The 20142-nt window shown below is 44.4% G+C and overlaps 2 protein-coding genes across 2 annotated transcripts in view; one reads left to right on the top strand and one right to left on the bottom strand.

Moving 5' to 3' along the window:
• The first annotated feature begins 17 nt into the window (after positions 1 to 17).
• On the top strand, positions 18 to 3917 carry LOC311103492 (uncharacterized protein). Its single transcript, XM_084145061.1, has 2 exons — positions 18 to 321; positions 703 to 3917. Exons 1-2 carry the CDS (start codon positions 27 to 29, stop codon positions 1821 to 1823), a joined length of 1416 nt encoding a protein of 471 aa, XP_084001187.1. The 5' UTR covers positions 18 to 26; the 3' UTR covers positions 1824 to 3917.
• Positions 3918 to 7782: 3865 nt separating this feature from the next.
• Positions 7783 to 20142, bottom strand: part of doc2a (double C2-like domains, alpha) — a gene marked incomplete at both ends in the record, with an annotated part of 48456 nt that continues 36096 nt past the window's right edge. The window contains 4 exons of the mRNA XM_084144920.1: positions 7783 to 7919; positions 8102 to 8198; positions 9446 to 9527; positions 11570 to 11766. Of these exons, the coding sequence (XP_084001046.1) occupies positions 7783 to 7919; positions 8102 to 8198; positions 9446 to 9527; positions 11570 to 11766 (513 nt within the window). The remainder of the gene's footprint in view (positions 7920 to 8101; positions 8199 to 9445; positions 9528 to 11569; positions 11767 to 20142) is intronic.

Below are 20142 nucleotides of genomic sequence, written 5' to 3'. Positions count from 1 at the left end.
AGGAGCGTTAAAGAACCAGGAAGTGAATGCTTTCGCGGAGATGTTTACAAAACAGTCTAGCTTGGGTCGTTACTAGGCAGATTTCATTGGATTTTAACAAATATTTTGGGCATGCTAATTTCTGGAAAATGGCTAAACTACAGCTTTTGAATGCTTACCTCACCGAGCGGTTAATGGTGGCTGTAGATGAGATACTGGAGGTGGTCGGGGGGACAGTGTCAGAATTCGAGGAGGAGACTGCCCGGACGAAGAGAGAGAATGAACTCTTAAAACGAAGGCTACGAGAAGTTGGACTCGACACGGGAACGGAGTGTTCAGCAGGTGATAATGCTAATGGCTCTTTGTCTATTGTCTGAAAAATGTAACCTCTCCTCATCTCTCCTTTATTTGCACTCATCTGGGAAAAAAAAAAAAAAGACCAAGTGAAAGCCAGATGATCTCTGCTCCCCATACTGTTTTCACCTGTCAAGTCTTTCACTCAGTGTAGATAAAGGGGAGGAGACGCAGGTTTTTCTAGAAGATTATGATATGGGGCATTTGGACAGGCTCAAGCCCAGTAGATAACCACATTACCCAAACAATCTCATCCTACAGAATGCTTGAAAACTAATGTCTGGGTCGTTGCTTGTGTAGTTGTTTGAACTTAATCAAGCTGATTTCTCTCTATTTTCTGTCTGTTTGACGGTCTGTCTGTCCATCCAGTCTCGACCAGGCCTGTTTCTCTCTCTGTGTCTGGGCAGCACCAGTGGAGCTCCGACCAGAGTCCAGACCCTGAGTCTACACAGACCCAGAACCACATGGTAATGAGCCAAGATGAGATGCCTGCCACACATAGCCAGCTACCCACAGACTGCACCGAGTGGAAGAGTCTGTGTAGCTCTCCACGTACCCTGTCCTTGCAACAGACCGATACATCAGCTACCACCCCAGTAGTAGCTCCATTGACTTCAGCGTCTGTGAAAAGGGACTTGGACGAAGAAGACGACCAGCATCTCCTTCCCTCTGCAAATCCCTTGAGCAGCACATCATGCCCCGTGGACAGAGTGGTTTTACACTATAACTCTGAGGGCATCAAAACAGAGCCTAGTGAAGCTAGCCCTACTGACTTGGGGTCAGTATCTGCTCAGATGGGGTATGGTGAACTAAACCCCAGTTCGGACCCTGGACCAGCCACTGTTGAAACCAGATACACTGTCTCAGACCTGAGTGCTGACTTGGAGTCAGTGGTTGCAGAGAGCAGACGATATGGTGCCTCCACTGCCTCGGGCGTCCCCACTGACCTGGTATCAGCTAGTGCTGCCATGATACCAGACGGCTTTTTCCGTCAGATTGGCAGCGATGGTTGTGTAACAACAGGGACAGAACTAGACTTTGGAGACGCCACCACCACCGGTACCGTAGGTCCCTTGATATCCCTGTTCTACCCGGGTCAAATCAGACGTCAACCACAAACAAATAGATCAACAAATAGGGGTCATCAACAATTAAACAGGTCCACAAACAACAGGGGTCAACAACAAACAAACAACAGGGGGGATCAGAGGTCCCACCCGTGCCCTCAGTGTGGTAAGATATTCAGTCACGTCTCACGTCTCAAGATCCACCTCCGCATTCACACAGGGGAGAAGCCATACGTTTGTGCACTGTGTGGCAAGCGATTCAACAACGATGGCACACTGAGGAACCACCGACGCGTTCACACGGAGCTGCGGCTGTATGGCTGCCCTGTCTGCGGCATGAGCTTCAAGGACGCCTACACGTGTAGGAAGCACCAGCGCGTTCATAATGGAATGCAGCCTGCCGGAGGCGGGGCCCACACCTGAAGCTTGTGTGGCAAGGCTTTCAGTGAGGAGGCTAAGCTGGCCAAACACATCAGGACTCATGTGTCAGACATTGGATGATGGCTGTACAACCTATAAAGGCTTTTTATAGCATACATAAAGACTTTATAAGCACTATATAAATGCTTCACAAATAATCTATAAGCGTATGTCCTACGCTATAAATGGTGTATAACGGGTGACATAACAATTCCCACTGTAGGGTGTATTGCCAAATGTAAGTTCATACACCATTTATAGATTATGACATATGCTTATGATTTGTAAAGCGTTTAAGTAGTGCTATATAAAGCCTTTATAAGTTGTACTTTGCAACGGAGCTCCCGAGTGGCGCATCCTGCTAAGGCACTTCACCCGAAGTGCAGAAGGGCGTCACTACAGCCTGCCGTGAGCAGGAATTCCAAGGGCGGTGCACAATTGGCCTAGCACTGTCCGGGTTAGGGGAGGGTAGGGTTGGCAGGGGATTCCTTGTCTTAACTTGCTGTAGCGTCTTCTTGTGGTGGACTGGGCGCCTGCAAGCTGACTAGGGTCATCAGTCGAACGGTGTCCCCTCCAACACATTGGTCCAGCTGACTTCCGGGTGTGTATGAGAAGCTGCGTGTTTGTCCAATCCTCACCTCTCCCGAGCCCGTTGGGGAGTTGCCGCATTGAAACACAATTGGAATCCACAAAAAATGTTTAATTTCTAAACGGTAAAACAGATAAGAATAAAAATCTCAAATCCAAAATGAGTATAGAGACATTTTTTAGCTTCACTGTCCAAATACATATGGAGGGGTGTGTATGACCATAGCTGCACCGGTTTCAACGGGACAGGCCAAAGTGTGCTCTGTCTGTGGCAGACAGTGTGCATCCCGGATCTGATTATACAGTCATCAGTGAACCCACAAGCAGTAGTTGAAGTCATCATCAGATGTGATGGACTACCTTAAGCAAGCAGCAAATGTGTGTAGACGTATTTATTTTTACTGTGCGTGTGTGTTTTATTTTACTGTATGCGTGCAGTGCATGTATGTTTGTGCACCAGCCCGTCCAAAGGGCAGCGGGGCCCAGTCTGTTACAGGGAGGTTATTGACTTTTGCCGTATTGTAGTATTGATCCACTTCCTGCTTGTAACTCAGGGGATGGAGCCTGCTGACCTTAGAGACTGCAGAGGATGAACCATGGGTTGAAGACACTGGTGTCAAACACAATTCCTTTAGAGCCGCAGTCAGTGTCTGCTTGTTTTCGGTCTTTAAAAAAAAAAGTTTTAAGGATCTAGACCTGCAAGAAAAAAACGGGGTCGTGTTCACTTGGCATGAAACTGAAGAAAACGGAAAGGAAGTGAAACTTTTTGAACTTGTCCATTAAGAAACACTGATTAATTAATTAAAAGGGAGGAATCAATACCAACAGACACTGCAGTGCTGAATCTAAGGACTGGAGTTTTACTCATGTGGTTTAGGAGTTCAAAAACGCATTCCTTACCCCAGGATACTTCATAAGGTGACTCTCCAGTAAAATTAAAGGAAAAGGAGAGCCCCGTGTCTGCACTGATCTGATCATTTTATTTAGGGAGACACAAACCGGCTTAGGATGCCTTCATTAGAGTCTCATCATGGTCTCTCGTTATGTCTCCCGAGTGGCGCAGTGGTCTAAGGCACTGCATTGCAGTGCTAGCTGTGCCACTAGAGATCCTGGTTAGAATCCAGGCTCTGTCGTAGCCGGCCGCGACCGGGAGACCCATAGGGCGGCGCACAATTGGCTCAGCGTCGTCCAGGGTAGGGGAGGGAATGACCGGCAGGGATGTAGCTCAGTTGGTAGAGCATGGCGTTTGCAACGCCAGGGTTGTGGGTTCGATTCCCATGGGGGGCCAGTATAAAAAATGATGTATGCACTCACTAACTGTAAGTCGCTCTGGATAAGAGCGTCTGCTAAATGACTAAAATGTAATATAAATGTCTCTCATAGCAAGTGCTCAGACTTCAAGAGTTACTGTGGCGCTGATAGTTCAGAGCCTTATGTACAGTAAATGGGATTCTTTTAAAATGTGTGTTGTTGTATTCATGTTGCCTTTAATTTAAAAGTTTGTCACATAAAAAAAAAAGCGTCTTATTGATTCTTGCTTGAAACTTCTGGGGAGTTGAAAATTGGTTAGTGCTATCCGGGATCTTTGGGATGTCCCTAACCCTAACTTTAACCCTTACCTAATCGGAAGCATTGTAAAGTTAAACTTCAATAAGGTAACGTCAGAGTTGGGACGTCCCAAGGATGCAGGATAGCAAGGACCGTTGAACATGGTCAGAGGGTTAGCTAAATTACTAATATGTGAAAACGTGTAATGTATTCATTGAACCACCAGGGGGTAGTGAGCTATTTTACTGTTCAGTAGCACTGAGTGAGTACTGGATTACCCTCAGCCAAGCCGTCTCACAAAATAGAAACCAAGTCAGACTTATACAGTAGTGCATTCCAAATGTATTTTCATATTGTACACAAAACACCTGATATAAATGTAAGAACAACAATTGTTAAAAGCACAACAAGATAATCGTATATAGCCATTGAAACGTCAGTAAAAACCCACATTCACACATTCAGTCGTGCATTAAGAGACAAATATAAGAAACATGACAGAAAACAAACATAACAATACAGGGAAATCACCTCAATAATAAATAAAGTAATAATAATTATACTTTTTTTAATCAAATACTTTTTTGGGGCAGGGGATAGTTATATTAGGGAGGGGACAACTTTTTTTTGTCAATACTGTATTGCATCATGCAACAACATGGAAGAACTTCTGTATTCAAAATATTATCAGTGTATGTCATGTTTGGGATGCAGTGAATGTGTTTGTCCCAAATGGAACCCTATTCCCTATGTAGTGCACTACTTTTGACCAAGGCCCATAGGGCTTTGGTCAAAAGTAGTGCATTACATAGGGAATAGGGTTCCATTTGGGTTCAAATGACAACAATACAAACAGGATATCTGATGTTAGATATTTGTGTGCCGGTATTGGTGTAGCATAGGCATATTATTACCAACATAGATCTCAATTTGTTATTAAAATAACCATGAAAGACATGGAAATCAATCAAATCAGCTGAACAAGAGAAGTAAAAGAGCCCGTAGACTAAAACGTGCAGATGAAATCAGATAAAATCAGAGGTATGATGTTGAGTTGTGACAAGAGGCCATAAGGCAACAAGAACCACATTCCCCATCCCACTGACAAACGTCTCCATCTAACTCAGCGTTTCCCAAACTCGGTCCTAGGGGTGCACATTTTGGTTTTTGCCCTAGCACTACTCAGCTGATTCCAATAATCAAAGAAACCCTGATCTAACTTGAAGGGACCATCTACACCATCACTAGTCTATTCCATAGCATAATGGAGATGTGCTTAATAACATCCAGGCCTTGTATTGTACAGTGGGGAAAAAAGTATTTAGTCAGCCACCAATTGTGCAAGTTCTCCCACTTAAAAAGATGAGAGAGGCCTGTAATTTTCATCATAGGTACACGTCAACTATGACAGACAAAATGAGAAAAATAAATCCAGAAAATCACATTGTAGGATTTTTAATGAATTTATTTGCAAATTATGGTGGAAAATAAGTATTTGGTCAATAACAAAAGTTTCTCAATACTTTGTTATATACCCTTTGTTGGCAATGACACAGGTCAAACGTTTTCTGTAAGTCTTCACAAGGTTTTCACACACTGTTGCTGGTATTTTGGCCCATTCCTCCATGCAGATCTCCTCTAGAGCAGTGATGTTTTGGGGCTGTCGCTGGGCAACACGGACTTTCAACTCCCTCCAAAGATTTTCTATGGGGTTGAGATCTGGAGACTGGCTAGGCCACTCCAGGACCTTGAAATGCTTCTTACGAAGCCACTCCTTCGTTGCCCGGGCGGTGTGTTTGGGATCATTGTCATGCTGAAAGACCCAGCCACATTTCATCTTCAATGCCCTTGCTGATGGAAGGAGGTTTTCACTCAAAATCTCACAATACATGGCCCCATTCATTCTTCCCTTTACACGGATCAGTCGTCCTGGTCCCTTTGCAGAAAAACAGCCCCAAAGCATGATGTTTCCCCCCCCATGCTTCACAGTAGGTATGGTGTTATTTGGATGCAACTCAGCATTCTTTGTCCTCCAAACACGACGAGTTGAGTTTTTACCAAAACGTTCTATGTTGGTTTCATCTGACCATATGACATTCTCTCAATCCTCTTCTGGATCATCCAAATGCACTCTAGCAAACTTCAGACGGGCCTGGACATGTACTGGCTTAAGCAGGGGGACACGTCTGGCACTGCAGGATTTGAGTCCCTGGCGGCGTAGTGTGTTACTGATGGTAGGCTTTGTTACTTTGGTCCCAGCTCTCTGCAGGTCATTCACTAGGTCCCCCCGTGTGGTTCTGTGATTTTTGCTCACCATTCTTGTGATCATTTTGACCCCACGGGGTGAGATCTTGCGTGGAGCCCCAGATCGAGGGAGATTATCAGTGGTCTTGTATGTCTTCCATTTCCTAATAATTGCTCCCACAGTTGATTTCTTCAAACCAAGCTGCTTACCTATTATCCCAGCCTGGTGCAGGTCTACAATTTTGTTTCTGGTGTCCTTTGACAGCTCTTTGGTCTTGGCCATAGTGGAGTTTGGAGTGTGACTGTTTGAGGTTGTGGACAGGTGTCTTTTATACTGATAACAAGTTCAAACAGGTGCCATTAATGCAGGTAACGAGTGGAGGACAGAGGAGCCTCTTAAAGAAGAAGTTACAGGTCTGTGAGAGCCAGAAATCTTTGGAGGGAGTTGAAAGTCCGTGTTGCCCAGTGACAGCCCCAAAACATCACTGCTCTAGAGGAGATCTGCATGGAGGAATGGGCCAAAATACCAGCAACAGTGTGTGAAAACCTTGTGAAGACTTACAGAAAACGTTTGACCTGTGTCATTGCCAACAAAGGGTATATAACAAAGTATTGAGAAACTTTTGTTATTGACCAAATACTTATTTTCCACCATAATTTGCAAATAAATTCATTAAAAATCCTACAATGTGATTTTCTGGATTTTTTTTCTCATTTTGTCTGTCATAGTTGACGTGTACCTATGATGAAAATTACAGGCCTCTCTCATCTTTTTAAGTGGGAGAACTTGCACAATTGGTGGCTGACTAAATACATTTTTTCCCCACTGTATATGACTTGTATTCAGCATGTGTCATCTCAATGGTGTGTTATGGTGTGTTGGTTTGAATCACCCTTATACACATAGAAACATACCGGTAGTGCATCCTATCCTGTGGCAAGTCATCCCCATTTATACCTGGTGCTAACATGTGTCCTTTGTCCTGATCCTGTCCACATTTGGATTGTGCCCACATTTTTAGACAGACGATTAAAATACGCATTGTTATCTGATTGTGATCAGATCTTATAAGTGTAAACAGTCAAGATCAGGAAAATATCAGGAAGAGGGAAGCACGTTAGAACCAGGTATAAACAGGGCTCTAGAGAGCCTAGACATGCTGCATGTTCGCTGAGTTCCAAATCGACCCCTACCCTCTACCACCTCGGCACTACGGTAGATCTGAAAGGTTTAGATAGGATCCAGATCAATATGGTCATTGCTTCCCCCTTGCTTTCTGATAAGCTAGGTGGAGTTCCCTCCACATTTCTGGACTATCCAATCCTCTCAGATCTCCAGGAATGCCTAGGTGGTAGGGGGCTAGAGGGATGATTTGATCTGTGTCCTGATTCTCCACACTTCTCCCAAAGTGTGCATTTGCACACTCCCCATCATGGATTTAAAAGCACTGGATCGATGTAAGCATTGCCTTGAGGGAGTTTCCACTATTGATATATCCATGACTGGAAGTCTGCAAGTGCACACTTTGGGAGAAGGGTGAAGAATTGGGACTCAGCCTTGTGTCTCAGTAGATGTGTGGCCTTACTCATGACATACGGATCTTGGGAGCTCATTGGTCAGTATGTGCCAGCGCTCCACCCTCTGTCCCTTGTTCTTAAGGCAGTCCATCCAATGGCAGAGGGGGTCTCCCTGTGAGTGACAGCTCAGGCACACTCCACCTGTAAACATGACAAACAGTGTCACCATGGGAACCTTTCAGGAGTTCAAAGTCCCAATGGAATATCTGCACAAAAGTTTGGCTTCTGTGGGCAGAGGGATGTGTGAAGTCGGGATTTGACTCTCTCGCCATCTCTCTCGCTCTGTGTGTGTATGCGTGCGTGCGTGCAAAGTGAAGTCTCACCTATGAAGTCATTGGAGCGTCCCAAGTCGTAGTCCCAGACAGTGACCTCCAGAGTCTTATTGGACAGCTCTGACATGGAGATCTCATAAAAGAACTCCTGTAGGGTGCGAGGGAACCACAGGAGAGCCCATTCAGTAGGAGTAGGAGGAGGTTACCACTGGACACTGATCTATGGTCAGCTTTAGTGTTTCCCCTGTAATAACTAAAGTTAGGATTTGTGAAGGGCAAGCTGATCCCAGATCTGTGCCTAAGAGTAACTTCTACTCGTAGCTGTGACATTACTTACAGAAGTACTGTAAATCTAAATGGGAAAAAACTAAACCACACACAAAAACAGGGCCCGTATTCACAAAGCGTCTCAGAGTAGCAGTGCTAAAGCTATGAACAGACGGAATTTGATCCTAGATCATCACTCCTACTCCAATACCTATACTCCAAGCAACTTTATGAATACTGAACCTGATGTCCCTTGTTATGCAAAACGCTTCCAATGTTGATACAACTACTCCTTGGTCGCATGACAGGGAGATGTATGGGAGGTCATTGAGAAATAGGTGACGTCACGGCCATAGCTTTAGCAATAAGTGATCTGGAGACATACAGTACAGTATATCCCATCCATTAACAACCAGATATGAGCGGGAGCACTATCATCAGACGGGCCTATAACTCAGCCTTATATTGTCTCCACTTGCAGTTGAATTTAGGCAGTTATAGGTTTCAGACTAGCTACAACCCTGCAATTATATCAATGCCCCATCATAGTGTACATTACTTCTGAGTGAATAGAAATAAAAGGCTTGGTGTTATTACTTCTCAATGCCCACGCTGTAGAATGAGGGGGACAGAGAGGGAGGGAGGTAGGGAGGGAGGGAGGGAGGGAGGGAGGGAGAGAGGGAGGGAGGGAGGGAGGGAGGGAGGGAGGGAGGGAGGGAGGGAGGGAGGGGGGGAAATAAATATATAGATGAGAGAGCCAACCAAAGGACCTTCCTGATATGCTTTCTGTAAGTCTTTGTCAACACATTGATGTGTCAGTTGTAAAAGTGTTCAGACGATTGCAAATTATTATCAATTGTTATAATTCAATTCAGAGGAAAGGGGATGTAGTACTGATAGAGAGAGAATGAGGGAGAGAGAGAGATTTGTCTATGAAAAGGGAAGAGGGTAGATGAGGTGATGAATACTGTATACTAGAGGAGGGAGAGCGAGAGAGAGACAGAGAGAGGATGACAGATGAGGAGAGTGTGGGATATTGGACTGGACATCTCATTAGCATTGACATTAACATTGACCCCCAGAAAGAGGATTGTGCCAGTCTCCCCTGGAGACCCAGCAGGGATATACCTCATTGAATTCAGGGTTAAGGGTCTTTTTAATCACAGCCGTTTTGTGTTTGGATTTCTTCTGTGTGTCGGGCTTCAGATATCTGAAAGAGTGAGAGATAGAGGGGTAGGGGAGAGAGAGGGAGGGAGGGAGGGAGGGAGGGGAGTGAGAGAGGGGAAAAAGAGGGTAGGAGGGACAGTATCATAGATTGACGCACAAACACTCAATCCCTCAAATGCATGCACACAGGTGTGTCTCTCAGGCCTTTGTGGTGACATCCCACTGACTGCTGATAAAATGTTGATATGTTTCCTAAACAGTGGGTAGCACACATACACACACACACATAAATACACAAACACACTCGCACACACATCAATACTCACTAACATGTACTTGTACACACACACTGTCACTTGCATAAAAAACACACACGCACAGTGAGAGACTTAGCTTTGATCTGTGTGAGAGACAGAGTGTGGGTGACAGTGTGTGTGTGTGTGTGTGTGTGTGTTTCTGTGTGTGACAGAGTCTATGCATGTGTGTGTGACAGAGTGTGTGTGCGGGGGCGGGGCGATAGTGAACTGAGCTCTCGTCTGTTCCTGTGCCATTTTGCCTAGGGAGGAATAAATGCTTTGGAACATTTTACTGAGATGACACAAGGAAAACATTTAAGAGGAACATGAATGCTACATTTAAGAGAAACATGCTCTATTCCTTTCTCTTTATCACACTGATGCTCTCTTGCCACCCACACCAAGTGATGGTCTTCTTGGGCCCCATTCAATTTCAGTCTCTTGGTGCTTCCAAATCTGATAGAACTGGAAATTGTAGTTGGTCTAGATTCAAGTAACATGGTGATGCTCCAGCTAGCCTTCCAACAGGACAATAAAAGCTTCCACTGTATTGATTTCCCGACCAACCAATGCCAAAAAGGAAGGAGTTAGGAGAAGGTGAAAGGAATCCTAATGGAACTAGGCCCAGGTCATCTCTCCTACCCATATTCATTCCTCTCTCTTCACTCTTTAACCTATTCAAACTCTCCTCTCCTTTCATCTGAAAACCCAGTACCTTCTTTCTCTGTCTCGTTCTCGCTTCCTCGCTCTTTCTCTCTCTCTTTGATTTTCAATGCTGCCAGCCACATGGTTTGAACACTTTACTTCTGTCTGCATTTGGGCTCAATTAGGGCTGGTTCACCACCCATCTTATCCAATTTTCTTGACAATAAGACTTTGCTGCGTTTGATATATTATACTGTTAACTTGTCCTTTATACCCTCCTCTCAATCTCCAGCTTCCTTAATTCCTGCTTGGCTTGAATAATAATGCCTAAAGCTGAAGTAAAACTAACCCCCTCCTTCTAGTCAGACATCGTTGAGAGCCAGAATGAAGATATTAGGATGGAAAGGAGAACGGATATTTAAGAATATATATTTTTTCTAAAGTCGAGGTCGGTTGTCAGTCATCTCTAGTGTGCAGTGTTTATTGTTTAGTGTTGACGTTTTGGCAGCGAGGCCTTTTTCAAGACTATAGGGCTCTATTCAATCCGTAGTGCTGAAGATCCACTTTATAGCGTGATTGACAGTTAAAGGCTATGTTCCCACGTTCGCGGAGACTGCATTCACAGTAAACGCTGCATGTCGACTCAATCGGAAATTACCTTTACATTTTTATGAGGATCTTCGGTGATACGGATTGAATCCAGCCCTTAGTCTCACAACAACTTCCTGCAATGACATCTAACAGTCTATTATCTTCTCCGTGATCCTTGGTTTTTCTGTAGTACGTTACAGGAGATTCACTGCTATTTCTTATTTCTTTAAGAGTCTATTGACGTACCCATGCGTCAATCTAAGTAACATAATAAAAAAATCCCAACCAAAATCTATCAATTTAAACTAGAGATATCAGGTTTTCAATCCATCACATCTGCCTATGTGAGCCTTCCGCATCTGGTTTGTCAGACCATGAGACATCAAAAACGCCTGTAGTGTCCGAACTGTTTGGCCTATAAACTAAAATGAGTTAAGTCGTACAGATATAGCCGTAGCAGTAATGCCTTTCCTTCATGATGTAACAACTCATGTCTGATTTGTATAGTTTTTGACGTGGACACACACAAACACAAAGACAGACACACGCTTACGTTTTGACGTAGGGGTCTGAGAAGCCGTTGACGTCCATGGCGGCCAGGTGAGCGCAGCGCTGCACACCGACACACAACCCCTCTCCTCTCCGCCCCCCTCCTCCCTCCTCGCCCGCGTCTAGCGGGGGAAGGAACTGCAGGGAGAGGAGCAACCGACCCCTCTCCTCCAGACTGTGGAGCTGCTCGTTCTCCCACTGCTTGAAGAGGGAAGAAAAAAGAAGGGGAGGGTAAGGGCAGAATGTTTGACTCTTTACTTCTCCTCCTCTCTTCTTCTCTGAGTAAAGGATTAGTCAGACAAGGTTAGAAGGTGGTTAGGAGGAGGAGGATGGTTTCATATGAGAGCTAGTCCTGGTAGCTTCGTCGCGAACCAGGCTTAAGGAGGCGTGACAACGACGTGATTTTAGAGGTATGGCAACGCGAGAGTAATGTCCTGGTAATAGCCTATATGAGTACAGTAGGCTACTTGTTATGAGTAGTGAGTACAGGACTTGTACGAAGGACGACGTTAAGCCTCTCCAGTCTCCACTCAACAGTAATGAGCAGCATAGCAGCAGCATAGCACAACTCAACCAGTAGACGAGCACCAGACCCACAGTTACACCACACACAGTGTTAATGAATTAACCCTCATCACTATGAAAAGGTCAATTACTAGATACATCTGACACGTCATTAATATAGATAGAAAGCCCCCCCCCCCCCCCACCCCCCCAGACAGAGGAGAGGAGAGGATCAATAGTATAAGCCTGGCTCCCTTCCCCTCGTCTCTCTCTCTCTTTGTCCTCTGAACGAATGCTCGCCCACTCTCACCCACCCACTGTTTGGCTCACACCACATTATGTTCCTCTCCATCATTCTGTCTCTCGCTCCCACTCTCTCTCTCACACACACAGTGATTCCCCCCCCCCACACACATATATATACACACAAGTCCTCACTATGATGGATCCTCTGTTGATAGCAGTCGGAACATTGAATTTACCACCAATCAGACTCTCTCTCTCTCTCTCTCTCTCTCTCTCTCTCCCCCCATCTAATTCTCGCAGTATGCAGGCTTGTTCCATCCTAATAAAATGTTCAAATCAATGCCTTTGCATGTTGTGTTTCTAAAGTAAAACCCCATCCTATTTTCTGTAAATCCTTGAAGCTAGCTAGTGCAATGTTTAGAAAATTCAGAGGTAGCCAAAGTTCTATTTAAATGGTAATGAGTTGACAGGGAGGCAGGGACAGAGCGAGTGCACATTCATCCACATTGCTGTGAAAACCAAGGACCTTACCTTCTGACTAAGCCAGCAAGTCTAGTGTGTTGATGGTCCTTTGTGACTCAGTTGCTAAAAGCGTGGCACTAGCATTAAGGTCGTGGGTTCAAATCAAATACTAACACTGTATGGGACTCACTACTGTAAGTTGCATTGGATAAAAGTGTTTGCTGCTAAGTGGCATATACACTGAGTATACCAAACATTAGGAACAACTTCCTAATCTTGAGTTGCACCCCTCCCTTTTGCCCTCAGAACAGCCTAAATTTGTCGGGGGCATGGACTCTACAAGGTGTTGAAAGCGTTCCACAGGGATGCTGGCCCATGTTGACTCCAACGCTTCCCACAGTTGTGTCAAGATGGCTGAATGTCCTTTGGGTGGTGGACCATTCTTGATACACACGGAAAATGTTGAGCGTGAACAACCCAGCAGCGTTGCAGTTCTTGACACAAACCGGTGCGCCTGGCACCTACTACAATACCACATTCAAAGGCATTTCACATGTAAAAATGTGTTTTTGGAACACTTCACATATAACATTTCACATGTGAAATCATGTGAGAACATGGGTAAGTGAAATTGCATGTGTGTAGTTTCATATTTGCATCCCCATGTGTCACATTTATTTCACAAGATCATGTTTTCACGTGTTCACATGTTGTAACATACGTAGTTTCATGTTATCACATGTTCCTTCACATGTGAAACACGTGAAATTCATGTGGTTTTTCCATAAGGGTGAGGACCATTTGTTTTACCGGTCGTCAGGACGTCACGTAATGGTCCCAGATTGTCCCAAACCATCCAAAACTATTCTAAGTAAAGTAATAAAATTGTGATTTTAAAGTAAGCGGTACGCTGTTCAGCTAAAATCAAATCAAATCAAATCAAATCAAATTTTATTGGTCACATGCGCCGAATACAACAGGTGCAGACATTACAGTGAAATGCTTACTTAAAATATGACCCCACCTGGGATCTGAACTCACAACGTCTGGAGTTGAGGTGCATAGATTATCCTGCTGTGCCACAAAGTCTGTAGCAGTCCCCTACACATTCCTTACTGTTATGATGAGTTTATCTGGTATCAAGGAATTCAATATGCAAGAAGATACTTGAATACTTAGATGGAGAGTTGATACATGTATTTAATATATGGTACTGGATTCAACATGACAAGCTGCACGTGAGTTGCCACTTGTCATTTGAATGATATACATAGAAAATCTCTCAGTTTATATACTGCTTTGCAAGCTAATTCCATCCAACAGTTGCCAACCATTATTGGGTGTCACTCCCAACTACAATAGTATCATCTTGCACCCCAGTCAGGACATTCCATCACATACTCATTCTAAGATTAACATCAGTGGCCCCCAAGCCTTCTTTGGCACGCAGACCTTCCTCATCCTCAAAATCATATGCAGCACGTAATATCAAAAACATGAACAAATCCTGTATAAAACACGTCATATCAATGACCTATAATATATCTCTGCACTTAGCAAGATAATGCCATATGCACTGCTATTTTATACTGAACAAAAATATAAACGTAACGTAAAGTGTTGGTCCCATTTTTCATGAGCTGAAATAAAAGATCCCAGAAACTTTCCATAAAAAAGCTTATTTCACTCACATTTTGTGCACAAATTTGTTTATATCCCTGTTAGTGAGCATTTATCCTTTGCCAAGATAATCCATCCACCTGACAGGTGTGGCATATCAAGAAGTTGATTAAACAGCATGATAATTATACAGGTGCACCTTGTGCTGGGGACAATAAAAGGCCACTCTAAAATGTGCAGTTTTGTCACACAACACAATGCCACAGATGTCTCAAGTTTTGAGGGAGTGTGCAATTGGCATGCTGACTGCATGAATGTCCGCAAGAGCTGTTGCTAGATAATTTAATGTTAATTTCTCTACCATAAGCCAACTCCGACGTCGTTTTAGAGAATTTCGCAGTACGTCCAACCGGCTTCACAACTGCAGGCCACTTGTAACCACGCCAGCCCAGGACCTCCACATCGGGCTTCTTCACCTGCGGGATTGTCTGAGACCAGCCACCTGGACAGCTGATGAAATTGAGGAGTATTTCTGTTTGTAATAAAGCCCTTTTGTGGGGAAATACTCATTCTGATTGGCTGGGCCTGGCTCCTCAGTGGGTGGACCTGGCTCCCAAGTGGGTGGGCCTATGCCTTCCCAGGTCCACCCATGGCTACGCCCCTGCCCAGTCATGTGAAATCAATAGATTAGGGTCTAATGAATTTATTTCAATTGACTGATTTCCTTATATGAACTGTAACTCAGTAAAATCGTTGAAATTGTTGCATGTTGCGTTTATATTTTTGTTCAGTTTAGTTATCAGTTAATCTGACTATTCTCTCATCATTGATTTCATTTACTTATTTCAGTAATTTTAGGGTTTTCTATATAGTTGTCTAATGTTGGTGGGGCATTTTATTCTGTTTTAATATTACTCCTGAATAACTATGATAAATATAATAGTTTTTCTTGAGTGTATTTTTTAACAAAGCTGAGATCCAAAGTGTAGAAATACAGGTGAAAGCAGTTATTGACAGACGTAATGTCATAGCAGAAAGATTGGAATGCAGTGAACCAAGAGGTTGTGAGTTCAAATCCCAGGTGAGGACACATTGAATAATAATTACTGTATCAATAAACATACACAATGTAGTCAAAGTGTGTAAGTTAAAAGCACTGTGTGTGTGTATCATAATGACCAATTTTTGTTTTCACATGAGAAGTGTTCCAAAAACATGTTTTCACATGTGAAATCATGTGATTTTCTACATGTGAAATCTTGTGGTTTTTCCCTAAGGGTCAAGCCAGGCCCTACGCTCTCCTCTGCAAATAGTTTCAGTGCACTCAGCCCCTGTGACGTTAAGAATACATCAATCCAACCCAGACAGGACGCGGAGGCTAGCTGTCAGTTTAACCAGAGATCTCTGGTTAGTTGAAAGGCTCCAGCCATTATAGAAAACAACTCCACACGCTGAGTCAAAAACTGCCACAATGGCCATCAACAATAACAAAATGCCAGAGCGACCTGAGACAAGACAGAGAGCGAGACAGAGATAGAGAGACACAACGTCACTATGACTCATCACTGACCATGAAGGCTTAACATGGACAGTAAATGAAACGTAAGCAAGGTACTACAATTTCTTTCTATTGCAATCAGTTTCTTCATTATTCCTGTCTTTGTCAGGAGATTGCACGCAATTAGTGGGTATACAGCACAGAACTCTATTCAATGCTATCTGATTAGTTTGACATTGTTCACCCACAGTATGACGACTTGAACGAAGGTTCACATGCGACATACAGTGCCTTCAGAAAGTATTTATACCCCTTGACTTATTCAAAATGTTGTTGTGTTACAGCCTGAATTCAAAATGGATTAAATAGATTTTATTTCACACCCATGTACACACAATACCCCATAATGACAAAGTGAAAACATGTTTTTTGAAATTTTAGCAAATTTATTGAAAATGAAATATATAATTTACAAAAGTATTCACACCCCTGAGTCAATACTTTGTAGAAGCACCTTTGGCGCCGATTACAGCTTTGAGTCGTCTTGTGTATGTCTGTATCAGCTTTGCACATCTGGATTTGGGGATTTTCTCCCATTCTTCCTTGCAGATTTTCTCAAGCTCTGTTAAATTAGATGGGGAATGGCGGTGAACAGCAATCTTCAAGTCTTTCCACTGATTTTCAATGGGATTCAAGTCTGGGCTTTGGCTGGGCCACTCAAGGACTTTCACATTCTTGTTCTGAAGCCATTCCAGCGTTGTTTTAGCTGTATGCTTGGGGTCATTGTCCTGTTGGAACGTAAATCTTCGTCCCAGTCTTAAAGTTGTTTGCACTCTGAAGCAGGTTCTCATCAAGGATTTGCCTGTATTTGGCTCCATTCATTGTTCCCTCTATCCCATTGATTGTTCTCTCCAAGATGGCGTAGTAGTGCAGTCCTGTTTTTGTCGTGTGTCTGTAAATAGCCTGTAAATACCCTGTTTTTTTGTATTTTTCGTACATATTTCCCTATCAGACTTTTCATCCTTCTACAAAATATACTTTCCTGCAACCCGCCTCACTCAATGTGGAACGGATTCTATTATTGACTTACCTTTTATCTAGAATCTCCAGTTGAAACTAGCTAGCCAGCTAACTAGCTACTTGCTATTAGCCACAGTTAGCGGTGTTTCACCCAGAACATTGGATTTTTCTGCGGGAATAATTTAATCACTGGACATTAATCACCGGATCGCAACTAGCTAGCCGCAACCGAATGGATGTTGCTGTCTGGCTAATCACCACTGCCCCCAATGCAAGCACCAGTTAGCCTCGAGCTAGCCTAGAGCCAGGCTCATATCTACCTCTAGGTCTACCGGACGGGAGTAGCCAGCTAACTAGCTACTTGCTATCAGCTACCGTTAGCGGTTTTTCACCATTGTCCGTGGCCTGCACCACCCACCAGCCAGCTCTAGTCTGGACTATTATTCGGCCAGTCTGCACTGTCTGCACAGCGCGTTATCGACCCAGAACATATCAGTTTTTCTGCCGGAATCACTGAATCACTGGACCTTTAACTCCGGATTCATCGCTACCAGCTAGCTGCAACAAAATGGACGTTGTGGTCTGGCTAATCATCCTGAGCTAGGCCCATCTCCCGGCTATCTACCTCTCTGTCAACCGGACGGGACCACCTAGTGTTGACACGGAGCCCCGCCGATCCTACACGACTGGTCTGCCGACGAAATCGTCTGATGTGGTTTCAACAGGCTTCCCGTTATGACGTCGACCACGAAGATTCCATCTGCTAGCCCCGGCCCGCTAGCACACGCTAGCCATGGCCTCTTGCTCGCTAGTGCTTTAGCAGCCCCCGAACTACCTCCGAACTATCCTATTGCTGTTCACCGGACCTTAGGATAACTCAGCTGTACAGCTGATGTCTGCTGGACTGTTCCTTTTTACGGTACCGCATCCTGTTTATGTTTAGCCTCAGCCCAAACTGTGTCGTCATTACCAGCTGTTGTCTTAGCTCTCTCAAATTACACCTGTGATTGCTTTATGCCTCTCTCCCATCTCAATATGGTTAGCTTATTGTTGTTTCGGTTATTTCTAATTGTACTATTTCACTGTAGATCCCCCAGCCCAGCTAAACCTGCCTTAGATAGCTCCTTTGTCCCACCCCCATACACGCGGAGACCGACTCAATTGGTGCCTCCAGTGATGCTATCTCTTTCATTGTTACCCAACGCTTAGGTTTACCTCCACTTTACTCATATCCTTCCATATCGTTGTCTTTACATAATGCCCTGAATCTTTTCTACAACGCCCAGAAATCTGCCCCCTTTATTCTATGTACCCAACGCACTAGAAGACCAGTTCTTAAAGCCTTTAGCCGTATCCTTATTCTAGTCCTCCTCTGTTCCTCCGGTGATGTAGAGGCTAACCCAGGCCCTGCAGCCCTCAGTATCACTCCTACTCCCCAGGCGCTATCATTTGCTGACTTCTGTAATCGCAAAAGCCTTGGTTTCCTGCATGTAAATATCAGAAGTCTACTTCCTAAGTTTGAGTTATTCACTGCGTTAGCACACTCCGCCAACCCTGATGTTCTAGCAGTGTCTGAATCCTGGCTTAGGAAGGCCACCAAAAATTCTGAAATGTCCATCCCCAACTATGACATTTTCCGTCTAGATAGAACTGCCAAAGGGGGTGGAGTTGCAATCTACTGTAGAGATAGCCTGCAGAGCTCTATCATACTATCCAGGTCTGTGCCCAAACAATTTGAGCTTCTACTTCTAAAAATCCACCTTTCCAGAAATAAGTCTCTCACTGTTGCTGCTTGCTACAGACCCCCCTCAGCCCCCAGCTGTGCCCTGGACACCATTTGTGAATTGATTGCCCCCCATTTATCCTCAGAGTTCGTACTGCTTGGTGACCTAAATTGGGATATGCTTAATACCCCGGCCATCCTACAATCCAAACTAGATGCCCTCAATCTCACGCAAATTATCAATGAACCTACCAGGTACAACCCTAAATCCGTAAACATGGGTACCCTCATAGATATCATCCTGACTAACTTACCCTCTAAATACACCTCCGCTGTCTTCAACCAGGATCTCAGCGATCACTGCCTTATTGCCTGCGTCCGTAACGGGTCCGCGGTCAAACGACCACCCCTCATCACTGTCAAACGCTCCCTAAAACACTTTAGTGAGCAGGCCTTCCTAATTGACCTGGCCCAGGTATCCTGGATGGATATAGATCTCATTCCGTCAGTAGAGGATGCCTGGTTGTTCTTTAAAAGTAATTTCCTCTCAATCTTAAATAAACATGCCCCATTCAAAAAATACAGAACTAAGAACAGATATAGCCCCTGGTTCTCCTCAGACTTGACTGCCCTTGACCAGCACAAAAACATCCTGTGGCGTACTGCATTAGCATCAAATAGCCCCCGCGATATGCAACTTTTCAGGGAAGTTAGGAACCAATATACACAAGCAGTCAGGAAAGCAAAGGCTAACTTTTTCAAACAGAAATTTGCATCCTGTAGCACTAACTCCAAAAAGTTTTGGGACACTGTAAAGTCCATGGAGAATAAGAGCACTTCCTCCCAGCTGCCCACTGCACTGAGGCTAGGAAACACTATCACCACCGATAAATCTACAATAATCGAGAATTTCAACAAGCATTTTGCTACGGCCGGCCATGCTTTCCACCTGGCTACCACTACCCCGGCCACCAACTCTGCACCCTCCGCTGCAACTTGCCCATGCCCCCCCCGCTTCTCCTTCACACAAATTCAGACAGCTGATGTTCTGAAAGAGCTGCAAAATCTGGACCCCTACAAATCAGCTGGGCTAGACAATCTGGACCCTTTCTTTCTAAAACTAGCCGCCAAAATTGTCGCAACCCCTATTACTAGTCTGTTCAACCTCTCTTTCGTAACGTCTGAGATCCCCAGAGATTGGAAAGATGCCGCGGTCATCCCCCTCTTCAAAGGGGGCGACACTCTAGATCCAAACTGTTACAGACCTATATCCATCCTGCCCTGCCTTTCGAAAGTATTTGAAAGCCAAGTTAACAAACAGATCACCAACCATTTCGAATCCCACCGTACCTTCTCCGCTTTGCAATCCGGTTTCCGAGCTGGTCATGGGTGCACTTCAGCCACGCTCAAGGTCCTAAACTATATTATAACCGCGATCGATAATAGACAGTACTGTGCAGCCGTCTTCATCGACCTGGCCAAGGCTTTCCACTCTGTCAACCAC

Source organism: Coregonus lavaretus, assembly GCF_964263955.1.
Source record: "Coregonus lavaretus genome assembly, chromosome: 28".
Classification (NCBI taxonomy): Eukaryota; Metazoa; Chordata; class Actinopteri; order Salmoniformes; family Salmonidae; genus Coregonus; species Coregonus lavaretus.
The sequence above is the reverse complement of the archived record's forward strand: the minus strand, read 5'-3'. Positions and strand labels throughout refer to the sequence as shown.

What these genes read in the sequence shown, in the direction of transcription:
- LOC311103492 (XM_084145061.1), top strand. Translation starts at nt 27, where the DNA reads ATGCTTTCGCGGAGATGTTTACAAAACAGTCTAGCTTGGGTCGTTACT. An exon ending in GGGAACGGAGTGTTCAGCAG is followed by an intron (nt 322 to 702) that starts GTGATAATGCTA and finishes CTGTCCATCCAG; the next exon opens with TCTCGACCAGGCCTGTTTCT.